At 31.2% G+C, this 17178-nt stretch overlaps 1 protein-coding gene across 1 annotated transcript; it reads left to right on the top strand.

The window, feature by feature from the left end:
• The first annotated feature begins 6088 nt into the window (after nucleotides 1-6088).
• LOC123216793 (transcription factor bHLH19-like) lies at nucleotides 6089-8328 on the top strand. The gene is made up of 5 exons (XM_044637366.1): nucleotides 6089-6118; nucleotides 6521-6605; nucleotides 6731-7297; nucleotides 7426-7797; nucleotides 7910-8328. The coding sequence occupies exons 2-5, from the start codon at nucleotides 6570-6572 to the stop codon at nucleotides 7985-7987; spliced, it is 1053 nt and encodes a 350-aa protein (XP_044493301.1). The 5' UTR covers nucleotides 6089-6118; nucleotides 6521-6569; the 3' UTR covers nucleotides 7988-8328.
• The last annotated feature ends 8850 nt before the right edge of the window (nucleotides 8329-17178 follow it).

Here is a 17178-nt window from a genome sequence, read left to right on the forward strand (position 1 = left end):
AACATAAATATAGAAATAACATAAATCAAAAAATGATAATTTTGCCCCTCAGTGTCATACAACGAATTAAGTTGGACTATTAGCTCTTTTGCATGCCTTACTACTCATTTCCACTTGTAAAACCACAAAAAGGAACACGTGAGTAAAAAACACTTCGTAAATAGGTGACTTCTGGACACCTTGCACAAAGCATAAAATTGAAATTGACATTTCACTACTGAATCCTTATGTGGTAAAAGCGGGTGATTTTCTGCCCATCTTTTTTTCTTGGCACCCTTATGCCTTGAATACATAAGCCATCTCACAAAGTCTAATAAAGTCTAAGCTAATCTCAACATATTTGATATCCTAGTGGAAACAATCCACATTTTGAATGTTTACTAACTATCATGCCTTTTGCACATGTCAGTCAAATTATCGAGCTAACTAGCTATGATACGTTAGTCACACAAGGAAACTAGTCATAATCTCTACCTCAAGCATGTATGTGATGCGTCTCATTGACCACGTGGCTAGTACGTATTGGCGTCGAGTGCCTGATGCATTTTATGGGTATCTATCTCTCATGTAACCCTATTGCTTTCACATCTCTAGCCACTTACACATACAATTGGTGGTTATCATAATGTACACCACTTTTTCTTACACATCTCTAGCCTTTCTATTTTCTTACTTTCCTCTTTTATTCCTTGCACATAACCTAAGGGTAAAATAGTCTTTTCTTATTGTCTTAACCTTGCATGCCCTTATTCCTTACGTAACTTGCACATAAATGTGTTATGGTCTTACATCCCTATGTTTAATACTTCATACATAGCTTACTCTTTAATGCTAACACATTCAATTTTTGGGGAAGCTATACACAAGCGTGTGTCATATACTGCACAATTATGTAAGCTTTTTCTAAGGATTAATATGTTACAACTCACGATTATTTCATATATACAAGCATGTACCTTTGTTTGTTTAGTCATTTTCATATGCTCAATGTGAAATAACGTTTTTGCCCTTTCAAGCCACAAACAAGTATCACTTTGGTGGTGCGTGACCGTTCCAACTAAAACTCATCATTAATCATAATTAAATATACAACAAAGACTAAAATATTGTTGGTTTTACTTGTAGGTGTTATAGTTGACTATTGGAGTAAACATTACAAAAACCTTACTAGCTAACAAGAAAAGGAAGATAAAGTCTTCATCTTTAGGCACAATTAAGAATTAAATGTCTTCTTGAAAATCACACTTATTCATGACTTGCACATGGTAAAGTCATCCTTGTACATGAATCATGTATAGACATACATAGTTCTTTGATAAAGATTATCTTTTATCTTTATCGGCCAAAACATCTAGAAAGTTATTGATCATAAGAGAGTGTATATGGGTGATGTGTTGAAGTACATCATAGATGTACTATTGTACATGTTCTCTATGTAAAAAGACGTTTTTTCATAATTTTGAAACTTTTTCTCTTGAATATAAAGTGAATGTCTGTGTGCCTGGGACACCTACCCATGTATGCAAATTGTGGATTTTCACTCATTTAGTATACAATACTATTTACGAACATGCATGATATATGCACGACCATAAACTCAATTGGCACAAGTGAAAAATTGATTGTTAAGGGGTTTGACCACGGTTTACTTTGTTTGACAAGAAGATTTTGTGATCAATCACACTTGTTCAAATTGTATACACATTTCTACATTGGCACATTTCAAGAAGAATGTGTCTTTTTTATATGTCAATGATTATCTTCTTGCATTCACCAACCATTTCATCCTTTCAACACTTAAAGCCTATAAATACAAGTCATTTTGTGTTGGTAAAGGTTAGAGAACACACTTGATTAAGCTTTACACTCTTCTTCTCTTACAATAGTCTTGTTATCTTTTCAAATGCTTCATTCTTATTCTTGAGAGAGTTTATTGTTTTGAAGTTGGTTGTTATCAAACTTTGTAGAGACATTTTTCTTACACATTTATGTATTCAACCTACTTGGGTGAAATCTCGTAATTGTTATAAAGTGAAATCCCAAATAACTATTGTTAGACGTAGTCATAAATCAATTAGTGTAATTGGGTAAAATATCACATAACTATTTTAAAGAAGAAAATCTTTATGAGTGAAACTTTAAACTAGTTGCTTGAAGAAGTAGATATAGAATATCTGAGTCGTGAACTCCAAACCACTATAAATCTTGAGTATCTCTATTATTTTCCAATAATCATATTCAAGACCCCCTATATTTTAGCCATTAGGGTTTCAATAGGAAATAGTCAAAGCCTTCACACAATTTGAGATAGGGCTCAACCATGTTCGGGTTATTTCCAGGTTTTTCTTTGCCTAGATCTAATGATCTTTGTCACTTGATTTCAGATTTGAAATGAAAGATGTTGTCAATGAGATTTTAAATTTTATAGGTTGTTTATATGATAATTTTGTTATGAGGGTAATGATGAGAACAATATTGTATTTAAATTAGTGGGTTATATAGGTATAATTCTTAGCTTGTTGGTTGAATTACTTGGTTATTTAAATTAGATCACAAATCAATTTAAAAACATAAATTTTATAATACATCATCATCTACTCATCGGATCATTTATCTGCAAAACAAACAAAAAAAACCTTCTTATTAGATGATTAATAACTACCAATAAAATTAAAAATTGTTCCATATTTTCATGCATTACTTTTAGTTTTGCAACTAAAACTATATATTTGTTTAATTCATATTTGTGTGTAACTATGTATTTCTTTGACCATTCTCGTATATTTTTCCAAGAAGCCATGTTCGACCCTTGAACAACAAAGCACAAAGCTAAAACTTCTTTGCGAACTTCTAAATTTGGTATGTGAAGATGTAGGGTTATGTAGTGGCAGGTGCCTTAGCTGCTCACGCGTTTATCATACTTCTTTTATAATCTCTTTTATTGGTCTGCATGAATCTAATAGCTCCCCAAAATAAAAAGCAATTAGTATTGTTAGATCTCCAAACACGCCAAACTAGACCTGCTTATTTCAATTTTAATCAATTCATATTAATTAGTTCATATATATTGTTTTATACCATATTTTTGCATGTGTATATAGAATGAAACACTAATGATAATTTGCCTTAAACTTTATATGTGAATAATATTCCTATTTTAAAATGTAAAAAATATATTAAAAATTAATTGGAAGAATAATATACTATATAAATTATTTTGTAAGTATTGATGTGATAAAGCTACATATTTTTTATGTAATCTTTATAATTATTAGTTATTTTAAAATACATTGATTTGTGTTGTGTAGTCAAAATTCTTTCTTCATCAATCTCATAAAAAAACACTACTAATGGTTAGTTATGTCATCATCTATTCACTGATTAACTTAAAGTTCGAATAGAAGCTCTTTCACCTAGAAAATCTTGAAAAGATAAATTTTAAAAATTTTGTGACGCACTTATATCATATTGCATCTTTATCTTCATACAAGACAATGATGATGATATTATTATCTCTTATTTCATCAAGATAAGTTGATCAAAAATTTTCTTTTAGATATTTAAATTTAATGTACTATGATCTTGGACATATCTTTTATGTATTTTTTCTCAACTATCCTTGCCTTTTAGTCCTATAAATGGAGGATTATACAAAGTAAAGGAGACTTTTGAGAGCTCTTTAATCTAGACATAAGCTTTGGGCAGTGGGTTGAACCATTTTAAAAATGTCTTTCATTTTCTTTTAATACACACATAATCACACAGTTCCATCCATTTTCACTCATTGCATGAGATCACACCTCTAGTCATCCATACTTCCTATTGGTACATATTTATGCATGGATAATTTAGTGTTAGAAGAGGGTTTCTAAAAAGCTCATCCTAGTTCTCTAGGAAAAACACATTCTTTTTATTGATCTATAAGGAAATGTTCCTCCCATGGATTCCTATAAAAGAAGATCAAATAAAGCCCTAACTGATCATGTTACCACATATATCAATCAAAGTGTTCCTTTAGAAGAACAACACTAGCTAGTCCTTCCATTCCTTTTGTTGCAAACGCAAAAAATTCCTATGTAATCTTCTTATTTGAAGGAGGATGTTAAGGATGTAAGTCGATAGGTGTTGTAAAATTGAAAAAGAAATTGTTAGAGTTGTCATCAAAGTACCATGAAGAATAGCATGACTCAGTTAATGGAGTACGCTAGTGGTTATTAAGAAAAACAAAAAGTGTGACTTTTGTAATCTCTCTATGTTTATCAAAATAACTTCGACTAATACACTATTTTATTGAAAAAAACATAAAGACGATACATCTTAATCTTCATCTTCTTCTTCCTAGTTCTTTGAAGTTCAACAACTCTAGAGATCCAAAAGTACTGAGAAATTCACAATTCTTTTTCATCTATTTTCATTTGATGGTATAGGTAATTGTTACACTTGTTGACAGGTTGAATTAGAATTCCTGTACAATATATTGAGTTTCTTATATCAATTTTCTATAGAAAATCAGTATACAAATCAAAGGTAGTTATTAAGAAAATTTCCATTGTTTGTTTTTTTTTTCAAATGGTAAATTTTTCATTGAGTTCGAGTCCACCAAACACTTTTGAGAGAATGAGATTGACAAAAATTGTTTCTAATTAGATGATTTTGAGTTTTGAAACACGCTCTGTTAAGTCTACAATCAATCAACCCAAAGCTTGCTGAAAAGAATTATTCATACTAGCATTCTCAAGCTCTATTTAGGATCAATTTATAGAGGGCAAACGACTATTTCCCACTCAAGTTTTAGTTTATTTAAAAAACATACTTGCAATAGTTCAAAAACCCAAATGCTTATTTATGGACTAATTTTTGTTAAAATTTTCAGTTATATGTAAGGGTTAAACCATTATTTTACCTTCCATATTAAAAAATATATAATTTATATAATTTTCCCTGCAAGATTTTGAAAGGTAACATTTCAACCAAACTTCTCAAATTTGAAAAAGTAACATTTCACCCTCAGAATCCCTTAGGTTTTCTTCTCTCCAACGACAACGATGACAACAATGATGATGACGACTATCATTCTCCTCCATTCTCTCTTTGCCATTGCCAACGACGTCTTACAATGAATGAAGAAGCATCAACTTGATAAATCGAAGACAAAAGAATTCGACTTCTCTAGCATTAGTGTGACAAAGCAACATCAACTTTGTTTTCAATCAATTCAGCTTCAAATGAAGATGAATTGCATGACGAAAGCTTTCGTCTAGAGCTGATTCAATGGAAAATGTGATGACAGCTTCTTTGTCTTCGATTCGTCATGTTGATACTTCTTCGTCCGTCATGGGAGAGAGAGAAGGGAGGAGAGGGGGTCGTCGTTGTTGTTGTTGTCGTGGTTGTCGCTGGAGAGAAGAAACCTAAGGATTTGTGAGGGTGAATGTCACTTTTTTAAAGTTGAAAGGTAAGGTTGAAATGTCACTTTTTTTAAAATCTAAGGTGAAAATGATATAAATTATATATTTTTTAATATAAAAAATAAAATGGTGGTTTTACTCTTACTTATAACTGAAAATTTTAACAGAAATTAACCAATAAGTGAGTGCTTGAGTTTTTGAACTATCACAAGTATGTTTTTGAAATTGAATTAAAACTTAAGTAGAAAATAGTCCTTTGACCTTTTATAGATCTAATTTCATGCCTTAGTTATTTTGTATATGTCAAGGATGAATCTGGTGCTAATATTGTCAAGATGTCTAATCCAAAATATTCATTATCGAAATGAATAGATAGATTTCTTATGAGTTGGATTTTAGCATGTCCATTTATATAAAGTACATAATTAAAAAAATTAACTAAAGATCGATGATGTATTAAGGCGACAACCATTCATACTCTTTTATGGAAAATAAGAGTAGTAAGGTGATGACTAAATGACACAGAGGCGCCTTTCTTCAGCAGGAAAAAGGGCATTCAAATCAAAATTAAAGAAAAGTAGAAAAACATTTTAGCACGTGTGAACACAATATTAATTATTCTAGTATTATACGCGGACTGTGCTCATATAAAAGTAAGAAACTCTTCTGCCAGTTGATCAGGAACAGAAAGTTTCTTCAGGTCTTCATAGAAGGTTAGATATCTTAAACCATTCAACCCTTTAGACGATTAGTATATTTTCACTAATTTCTAGTTTTTTCTTCCAAATAAGCAGAATTTGAAGTTCCTTAGATTTCTAGGACCTTCATGTTCTTCTTTTGATCTACTCTTTTGAAAATTTGGATATATTCATTGATCTTTCTCTTTTGATTTTCTCATGTCTGTTCAGATCTATGGAGCTTTCTTTCTTTCTTTTTTGATTTTTTTTCCTTATACTTTCTGTTGGTAAGAACTTTGATAGTGCAGTTGAATTGATGGTCCCCTTTTGGCTCTTCACTTCTCCAGAATTTTTCAGTTTCTTTTTGTATTAACAGTATCTTTTGATCTTCTTGATGCCTCATATCTAAAATTTTGGTGCCTTTGTCTAATCTTTCAGTTTTCTAGAAATCCACATCGTCTTCTTCATACACAAACAGAAGCTCTTTATGGAAATCTCATCGGCTAAATGGATGTCTGAGCTGGTAAGACTAGTGGGTTTGTCTCTCTCAAAAAGTTCTCCACCTTCTTTTCTTAATAATTAAAAAACTAGTGAAAAATTTAGTTCTTGTTAAGTAATTAGACTTATAATGGTTGCTTTGATTTGTAGGAAATGGATGATTCCGCCTTCTTCAATCAATACCAAATAAGCCCTCTTGATTACCCACTAGACGGGTTTTATTTTCAATCCCTTTGCTCCGGCAGCTATTACCCAGAAAGCACTCAAAAAAGTAGCTGTTCTTACATTGAACCCTCTCACACTGGTGTTGAGAGGCCGGCAAAACAGTTAAAGACCGACAGCTGGAACTATTTCACCACTGAACTTACAGCTCCTAAGCGTTCTCCTTCTTCCTCCTCACAAATTATTTCATTTGACAACTCAGTCTCATCGTCTCCAGCCATTAATCAGCAAGCCTATGGTATAAAATATCCCATGAATCCTAAGAGCGGGGCAACTGAGTCTCGTGGAAACATCAATTTGTCATCTATGATTTCACACAGCTCCCATGAGACTCAGTTTTGCTCACCAAACTATGTGCAAGAGACCAAGAAGGCTTGTTCAGTGACAAGGGCTCCTTTACTCGCTCAAGAGCATGTAATTGCAGAAAGAAAGCGTCGAGAGAAACTCAACCAGCGGTTCATAGAGCTCTCCGCTCTTGTTCCTGGCCTTAAGAAGGTAACGGTTAAAAATTCTGCTCGAGTAATTCAACTTCTTCAAATTAAACTTAATATCCCCGTATTACTTAATTTTTATATTTTCATTTCATATAATCTTTGTCTGATAAACTTATTTTTCGTTGGCAGACGGACAAAGCTACCGTGCTTGCAGACGCTATCAAGTACATGAAACAACTTCAAGAACGTGTTAAGACTCTTGAAGAACAAGCAGCACAGAAAACAATGGAATCAACGATTATTGTGAAGAAATCTCAAATCTCTTCTGATGATGAAACGTCTTCATCCGATGAGAATTTCGATACTCAATCCAACCAGTACCTTCCCGAAATCGAAGCTAGAGTTTCCAATAGGGATGTACTTATTCGAATCCACTGCGAGCAAAATAAGGGATGCTTAGTAAAAATAATTGGCGAAGTAGAAAAACTCCATCTAATGGTTCTCAATAGTAATGTGTTTTCATTTGGAAACTCCACTCTTGATATAACAATCGTCGCACAGGTAATTCCTATACGTCCAGAATTTTTCAGTACATATCAAAAAAATAAAACATGTTGAAAACAAAATTATAGTTCTCCATTATATTAAAGTGGGCATGTTATTTTTTCTGCAGATGGACGCTGAATTCGACTTGACGGTTCGGGATCTTGTGAAAAACCTACGACTGGCTCTTCTGCAAATCATGATGTGACGCAAAAATCAGTCCCATTTTATGCTGCGCGAAGTTTGTTTAGAATAAAATCTAGGTTTATTTTTTACCTGTAATTACTGTTTGTTTTTCCCCAACCTTGGGAAAGAACAAAGGCCTGCAACGTCTTCTTTGTTTTGCTGCTAGGTTAAATTTTGCAGGAGGGTTTTTACTGTGTTATTTTTTATCGTGGTTGACCTGTTGATCACGTTCAATCACCCACTTGCTGCATTTAGATACCGGCAGCTTTTAATTCTCTGTTTTTGAGAGGCTTCGAACTTTCTATTGTGGCCTCTTTCTCTTCTTTTATCGATGTAAATGGTAATGCAGGAAAATCTCTCTCAGGCCGGGCGTGAATTGATAATTATGTTTGGTTTTGGATATTCGTTCTTAATTTGTGGGTTCATTTGCTCATTTGTATCAACCTGTTCACTTTTCATGGGATAATATTTAATCCATATAAGATTTGGCAAGGGCACTTAGATTATATAATACTTACATCCATTCTTGACCTGAGAGGCATCATTTAATCACATATTGTATGAATAGTTAATGCATTGTATCCATTAAGCTTAAGAAGAAAAGGAAAACAATGAAAAAAATATTATACCACAAATATTGTTTATGAAATTAAACTAGCCATGCAGAAAGAAAAAACTTTGGTGTAATGGCTTCGGTTGTGTATAGGGGTTCTTATTATTCTCGGCTTCCCAAAAACTTAATGAAGTCTGTAAAATTGTTGTTAGGTAAGACATAAGATTTAGTAATGGAAGGATACGTTTGGCTGGAATGCATACAAATCTTCTTGCCTTCCCACAATTATTGGGTCACTTTTCAATGCAGAATGGTCAAAATTCCAAAACAGACACGAATATATAAAAAAAAAATTCAAAGAGGTTTCTAAGATATAATAGTGCCACCCTTACGTTTTGGCAAATTATTGCAACTATACATTCTTTATTAATGGTCCATGGAGCAGGTAGATGACGGTTGTATATACACCGACCAAATACGAAGGGCAATTCGCAGTTTCATACGAGAACAAGAACAGTTCAGAGTCTAATCCTTCCAACAGGCTATCCATGATGGATAAGTTCAAAATCAGGCCAACACGTGTTTATAGTTTGAAGGGCTAATTTGTGATGATGGTAGCTTCACTCGGATTTTTTGAACCTAATTGACTTTCGACCAATATGATGCGAAAATTGGTCGGTGCATCATCCGATGGCTACGGGATATATATGAATAAATGTTTCTACATTATTTATTTCTTCTTTTGCCGCCAGCTAACTTCTTACACATTTATATTATTTGCCAGTAAATTATTCTATAAAGTTGGAGTGGTCTGCAAATGACACGGTTACCATATTCCAAAAAATAAAGTTAAAATCCCTTAATTATATCAGTAAAATTTTTAGTTTGTTTATATGCTTAAAACGAACCATTAAATAAGTTTGCAGTTTTAAAGTGTTAAAATTATAAAATCATTAATGGGTTCTATATATTTTTCCGAAAAAAGAATGTATTGATAGCTTCAAACCTTATGGCAAGTTCCTTTAAAAAATAATAATTTTTAGAATTGTGTTGGTACCGTTCATTAGAATTGTGTAAAATCATCTTCGAATAATTCAAACTCATCAATATATTTTCTATTTTAATACATAATTTGAGATATTATTTTTCAGTTATACAATCTAAAATATGTTTAGACTATTTAAGCATTTATAGATCATTCGGTCAACTTTTTTATATTATTTCTAAGTGATGAAAGATATCTATACATAACTATCATTTCTCTCTTGCTTTGTAAAATTTATCTAAAAGTGTTTCATTCACTTTTTCCCAAGTTTTGCTAATGTAAAAATTTGTTAAGAGTGTTGCATTCACCAAGGCACCAACATTCAAGAGGATACATAAAATAAGTTTAATATAATTTATAACATCTTGGTGTAAATATATAGGATTTACTCATGAATATTACATTAGTAAAACATGAAAGAGATATTCAAGAAGATAAGTATAATTTGTAATACTTTAGTCAGATAATTTAGATACTATTAAGATATTATCTATTTTAAACACTTTTTATCAAGATTTCACTTTTATACTTTACAATTCAAAACACCTATTGATAGTTTACTTACTATTTAATTAGTTTTCTTTTATTATTCCCAAACAAACTAAGATATATATACTTACCTAATTTCTTTGACATATTTTGTTGAATTCATCCTCATTAATAGATTTTTGATACACTAAGCAAGTAAGCAATCTTTTAACAGCATCTCAATAAAATCAGATAAAAAGCAGCAGGCCCTAGCTTTTTTTATTTTTTCCTCTCTTCTCCATGTATCTTTTGAAATTTATATTATTCATGATTCCAACATTTGATTAAAGTCTACTTTAATTAATAATGAACATTTGGGTAATTGGGTGACCATAAACACAATCTTTCTTTTGAAATAGACAGATGTGGACATGTCAACTACAATGAATACGAGTGTAAAGCTATTTCTGTCATTGAGTGGAAACAGCAAGTCGGTGAGGTGTAGGTAAGGGCTTCGGCCTCCTAATTAATGAATGTTTACGTTGAATTATATGTCATCACCAATAAGCACCGTCGATTACGTATGAATATAACCTTTGCAAGGTAATTGATTCTTATGGTTTTCCACTTGACGTGATATCTGGAAAACCTTTTCACTATCATTTCAAATATCGATAAGTGGCATATTGAAAATATTTCTTCGATACTATCATTATTTATTTCCCATTTCCTACCGCTTTCCCATGTAGCCTAGTCATTCCTTTTTCATGTAGTCCCTAATTTTCGTTCGCGTTATTTTTCAGTTTTTAACATTAATGACTGTAAATTGGCTTAAACTCTGCTATACTTTTGGTTGATAAACTACGTATAAAAGCCAAAAGCTTCTAATTTAACATAATTGCCAGTCCATTCGATTTTCGGAAAGGAAAATTTATAGAAACTGGCGTTTCAGATTTCTCTTTTACAAGGATCCAAGAGGACAAAAAATAAGTAGTAACGTAGCTAAACGTTAATATAGTGCTCAATGGAATACTTTATGGCACCATAAATTTGACTTATTGAGAACACTTATGACTTATTACCAGGAGGCACAATTGTTATTTTCCATGCAAAGTGACATTTTCACCTTTCACTTTTGACGTAAAAGGTTGGTGTCGTGTTTGTTTAGAATAACTTAAAATATTCCCAAGCCTGCAGGTAGAAAAAGGAGGAAAATGAAAAACGTGGACACGTCTCTTGCAATTAGAAGGAAGCTAGATGAGAGCTTCCAAAATTAAACTAATTAATTTGACTGTGTCCCCCACAATACCTCCAATGATACCATAGCAAGTTGTGTAGTTTCAAAAATATAAACACAAATTAATTTGAAATGATATATAACAAGGGCTAACAAAGATATTCGAAGCAGGTTTTATATGCCTAGCAGATTTAACTTACAAGGACTACAACAAATTTTACAACAGTTCACTTGAATTGATTTTTAAAAATCAAATATTTCGTTTTAAAAGATTAAAATATTATTTTTAAAAGTCAAAATATTTCATTGTTAAATTGAATATTAGTTTAGTAAATTAGACCTTTGAATTGATTTCGGAAAGCACATGGATTTTATGTTTTATAAACCAAAAGTAACATTTCTCGATTAAAAAAAATATATCTTTTTATTATTTAAAAAAAATCCTTTTCTGTTATTTTAAAATGAATATTGCCTTTATCATCTACTATTCTTGGATAGCATGCAGAAAAATTTCCTTAAGATCAATGGCAGTACCATAAACTTTTTGAGGAGCAAAGTTGAATAATTATAACAATAATAATATTGTATTATTTGAATTTAGCAATGACAATTACGTAAATATCTCTTATAAAGTATTCAATATTTTATTCCTAAGGATCTATGCTTTCCCAAAGTTCAGGAGATCTTACATCAACAAGAATCTTGATGAAGGAATTGAGATATTTATGGCACTATCAGATCTAGATTTTATCATATCAAACTTTATCTTGTTCTAAGCTGTGTTATAAAAGGGATGACACACAAAATTAGGTTAAACATTTTCTAATTGCTCTATCAACTCTTATACAAAACACTTATATCTTTGTCTCTTGATTCCTGACTTGAAAAATAATCTGATTAAGAATTTTGGACAATACAGAGATGGTTATCGAAAATAATCTCTCCCCAAGGACCCCAACGTCAGCTACACAAAAATTGGGAAAAAAAAAATTAACACTAGTTAGACAGTTAAATAAAATTAACAATATTAGATTAAAAACTCTTTCGCACAGACTAATATGACACAAATCAAATTAATGAATTTGTATAGAAAATCAACTCAACAAAGGCTAATTAAAAAACATGAATGGTGTGACAATAAAAGAATTAAATTATATTTAGAGTTTGCAAACTTAATTTATACATGTAACCACTCAAAATAAATCCACAAATCATAAAGAACAAAATAGATCATGAGGTCTCTAATTAAAAGTTAAATACGGTTAAATTAGTCCTTCTTCTCAAGTCTTCCTAAGTACATACTCTTAGGGTGTGTAATTGCTCAATAACTTCTAATAGTTTTGCCTTTAAAAAGTAGTTTAAGTGATAAAAGATGAGATTTCTTATATAAAAGAGTATTGTTTAAAGTCTCTTCTTGTAATATTTTAAGATCAAACTCTTGACTTATCTGATCCATTAGTTGTAGGGTCAATTATTAGATCCAAAGTTTTATCTACTCCATATAATTGGTTTGGCCTCAAAGAGGTTGTACGACTCAAGTGGGGTTCTTCATTAAAAAAGATTGTTTTATTTCAAAAAATTAAAGATTACCGCAAAGATAAATTACCTAAAAATTGAGAGATATAAATAATTTTTGTATTTGGATAGATATAATAAAAAAATACTAATTTAATATTTTAGTTAAATATTTTGAGTATACTTAGCTAAAATATTATTTATGCTACTTATTATATTAATTGAAAATGAAGGAATTTTATCTTAAAATATTAATAAATAATAACAAAATTATAATAAAATTAAGATTATTTTGATAATTTTTTAATAGATGGAGGTAGTAATTAGATTACTTTTTATATTACTTGTTATATTACTATTGGCAATAAAAGATCACTGAAATTTTTTATTACTTAACAAACCAAACAAAGTAATATAAATAATAAAAAATATATTATTACAATAATCTTTAAATCTTCGAACCAAACGCACACTAAGAGTTACTTGTGTAATCTTCATGGTAGAACTATCAACACATCTTTTTTGTAGCAGATGGATGCAATAGAGATAGTCGACGGTTTTTCACAAGATCTTTCAATGTCATGGAGAATTCAACGTCCACATGCAATACATAAATGGCCGGCAGTAGTAATCTCTTCAATCTGCATAAAATTAAAGAATAAAATAAAATAAACAAAGAGGAAGGATAACTATTACTATATCGATATATGAAAGAATTAACGGCAAGTAGAATTTACCTGAGCAACAATAGTTATATCAAGAGAAGAGTTTCCAAATGGAAAATCATTGGTTTTGGCGACAGTTAAATTAGGCTTCTCAATTTCTTCAACTATGTATACAATGCAATCTTCCTTCTTCTAGCAGTGGATTCTAACAAGTACGTCCCTATCTGAAACTCTGACTTCGATTTCATCAGATGGAGAATTACTTTCATCTTCCTCAATAAAGATACAAGTTTTCTTCACAACCATTAATTCCATTGTTCACTTCGCTGCCTGTTCTTCAAGCTTCTTCAGACGTTCTTGAAGTTGTTTCAAGTACTTCGCAGCGTCTCCAAGTACAGAAGCCTTATGTGTCTGCAAATAAACATTTAATCAAGACATGTTATATCAAAGTGTAGTCACATGAACTCCGTTCCCTTTTGACTATAGAAGCAAGGAGAAGGTTTTGAAGAAATTGAAATTAGTATGTAAACTGGATTTCAAAAGGTATGTTTACAAATATAAGGGATCTTACACCCTCTACATTTCGGAATAGAGTTGGAAAATAATATTCTTTCTTAATATATTGTTATATAGACCGTAGTTCTATGGAATACAAAACTGTAAGGTATCTTATATTATAGAATAAAATCATATATATACATTTTTAATATACAAATATATACATATATAGATGTATTATAATATGATTGAGTGATTTTAAATTAATGATAAAGTAATACTTAATTACATTATGACAGATTCATGTATATATATGCTTATATATAAAAAAAATGTGTATATGTAATATTGGTTTATATTATATGGTATGTGCACCACTTAAGAAATTGAAAACTTCTGTAAGTTATAAAAGAGACCTTGTTTTGCATGATTCAACTTTATCTTTAGCCATTCATCGTACAAAAGTTACGACATTTGTACTTTCAATCTGCAGCTTGATAAGTTCCTCCCAGAAAAGATTAACTATTTATTAGAATTCACTCTACCGGAAACATTTGTAGTTTTCAATTTACAAGCAATTAACATTATCCCGCATTATTCTGATCACAATCCAATGCAAAAGTACCAAGAAATTAAATGCGAAACATTTTGTATATCACTAGAATAAAATAGAAATTTGATCAAAGATGAATCCTCGAAATTCTTGTTAAAAGATTTTTCAAGCGATACCTTCTTTAGTTCAGGAACAAGGGTTGAGAGAGCTATTAGAAGAAATGCTGTCAGCCGTGCAAGAGTTCAATTTATTAGTCTGTTTTGCTGAGCTCTAGCAGCGGCATGGGGAGAAGCTGCTTGGGTGGAAAAGCCGTGATTTTTGTGTATGCTGTGCACAAAATTAACTGCATTCAGCTGGTTATCAAGAGAGTTCAATTGCTCTTTATGGAAAAAGGGGGAATCGTCTATTCCATATGAATCATATCAGAACTACCATTAAACAAACAACCAAATGAAGAAATTCGAATCCATATTCATCGTATTCCTTTGCAGTTTAAATAAAATAAATACACATATGTAACTGCATGTGATGAAGATCAAAGAACTTATCCAAATGTGAATATCTTAAGAAACAATTAAGCTTCAAACTTCAAGGTTAATAAAAGCAACAATTCTTAATGAATATCTCCATGGCAAGACATAGATCATGTTTATTGCACCCTAACATTGCAGGATTATTCCTATTTTGCGTAAAATTTCTCGTACGTTAAGAATTAATTAGGGAGACACGGTACTATACATAGCATATTGAAATAAACTTTATCTGAATAATTAGAGTATAGTAAAGCTTTCGCCTTCCTAATATGACCAGAAGAAGAATTTTATTGACCGTTTACCATAAAATTGCAGTGGCACTGGCATGTGTGAAAACGGAATGTCTTCTCTTTCTTCTGTTCATTTTGTAGTTGGAGTCTTGTCTTTTTCTATGACTGGGAAGAAAGTCTATACGTCATTGATCTTTGCCCCACGTTACTTGTTTTTGCCAATATTATAGTCATTGTTGAGGACTCAAATAAAGAAGAGTCTCACATCTAATAAACTTAAGTAAAATGAGTGGTATATAAGTGTTGTGGATTGGACCTTAACATAAGCCAATTGGTTTTATGTAACATGGTTTCAATCTTCACACTTATAAGCCCAATTTATATTTCCGACATGGTATCAGAGCGCGAGCCAAACGGCGGGTTTAACAGCCTAAGTGTTCCTGGATACAAGTGACAACGCACCCAGCCAAAAATCGGCTGAGCCAAAAGGCAGGTCTAACAGCCTAGGTGCTTGCACTTAAGCGGGGGTGTTGAGGACTCAAATAAAGAAGAGTCCCACATCTAATAAACTTAAGTAAAATGAGTGGTATATAAGTGTTGTGGATTGGACCTTAACATAAGCCAATTGGTTTTATGTAACATGGTTTCAATCTTCACACTTATAAGCCCAATTTATATTTCCGACATTCACCTTGTAATTATCCTTCTTTAATTTTTTGGGGCTCCCTGTCATATATTATTTTTTAATATTCCTAAAAAAAAAAATCAAGATTTTTGCTTTTTTGTTTTTAAATTTCGTTTACCGAGTAACGTGGATTATGTATAGTTGATCAATTCAAAAGGAATCTTTTTGGCCGTTTGGCCAACGGATGTGTACTAGAGAGGTTTTTTTATTTCTACTGACAGCTGATTCCAACTTTCATTAATCTTATAAAACTTAATAAACATGGACCATTAAGGAAGGGAAACTTGTGATTGTACACAAAACCAAATTATCGCCAGTAGATAGAATTAATAAAATATGAAAACTCCACTTTCAATAAGTACAAAATGTGAAAATTCCTAAATTAGTTAGAAATAATAAAATGGGTGATTACTGATATAAATCTAGAAGTAATTAGTTGTTATCACTCTAAAAGAATTAATGTTATGTATTTTAAAGTGATACTGAAACTATCTACAAAAGCTACAATTGGTATCCCAACTCTCAGATAGATATCCTTTGCCAGATAATGCAAAACTCTCAATTATTACCTCATCATCTAAATGTAATTGATTATGAAGTTATTATTTGAATTTAAATTTTGAATATAACTGATAGACTTGTAATCATATTTTTTCATCATTTAAATAAAGAAGATTATTGAGAAAAATGGACATGAATAAGTAAAAAGAATATATAAGAAAATAAATATCTATAACTTAGGATTAGATAAGATTATCCTAAGTTGGATGAGCAGATTCTTATAAAATTCAATAATTTTCTCCAAGACTAAGTCCTTCTCAAGACACTTTCTTGTAATTGAGTAAGCTTGTAAAAGGTTGCCCATCGCATATTTGTTAAATAGCCATTATGAAAGGTGTTTTCATATGCCCATGAGGAGTCTATACTCTTATCCACTGTTACAATAAAGGAACCAAGTACCCTACTAATTGTCCTAGAAAACAAGTAGGACGCTTGTCAAACGCGTCGGCTTTCTCCAAAGAGGAGTCAACCTTTGAACTTCCTTTTCTGCCATATATGAATTTTGTATTGTGTCAATTTTTACTTGCACAAATAAGGAAATCAAGTGAGTTCATGAGCAAAAAGGACTCTCAGAGTATTTGAAAAACTCACCATTTCACGAATCTGTATAGACAACCCTCCAATCGAATAATGGATTTAAACTCTTAGGAATATCGCAAGACTCAACAAA

Source organism: Mangifera indica, chromosome 1 (assembly GCF_011075055.1).
Source record: "Mangifera indica cultivar Alphonso chromosome 1, CATAS_Mindica_2.1, whole genome shotgun sequence".
In the NCBI taxonomy this organism is placed as follows: domain Eukaryota; kingdom Viridiplantae; phylum Streptophyta; class Magnoliopsida; order Sapindales; family Anacardiaceae; genus Mangifera; species Mangifera indica.

Coding starts and splice junctions, on each gene's coding strand:
- LOC123216793 (XM_044637366.1), top strand. CDS start 6,570: ATGGAAATCTCATCGGCTAAATGGATGTCTGAGCTG. Junction 6,606..6,730: donor CTAAATGGATGTCTGAGCTG/GTAAGACTAGTG, acceptor TTTGATTTGTAG/GAAATGGATGATTCCGCCTT. Junction 7,298..7,425: donor TTGTTCCTGGCCTTAAGAAG/GTAACGGTTAAA, acceptor TTTCGTTGGCAG/ACGGACAAAGCTACCGTGCT.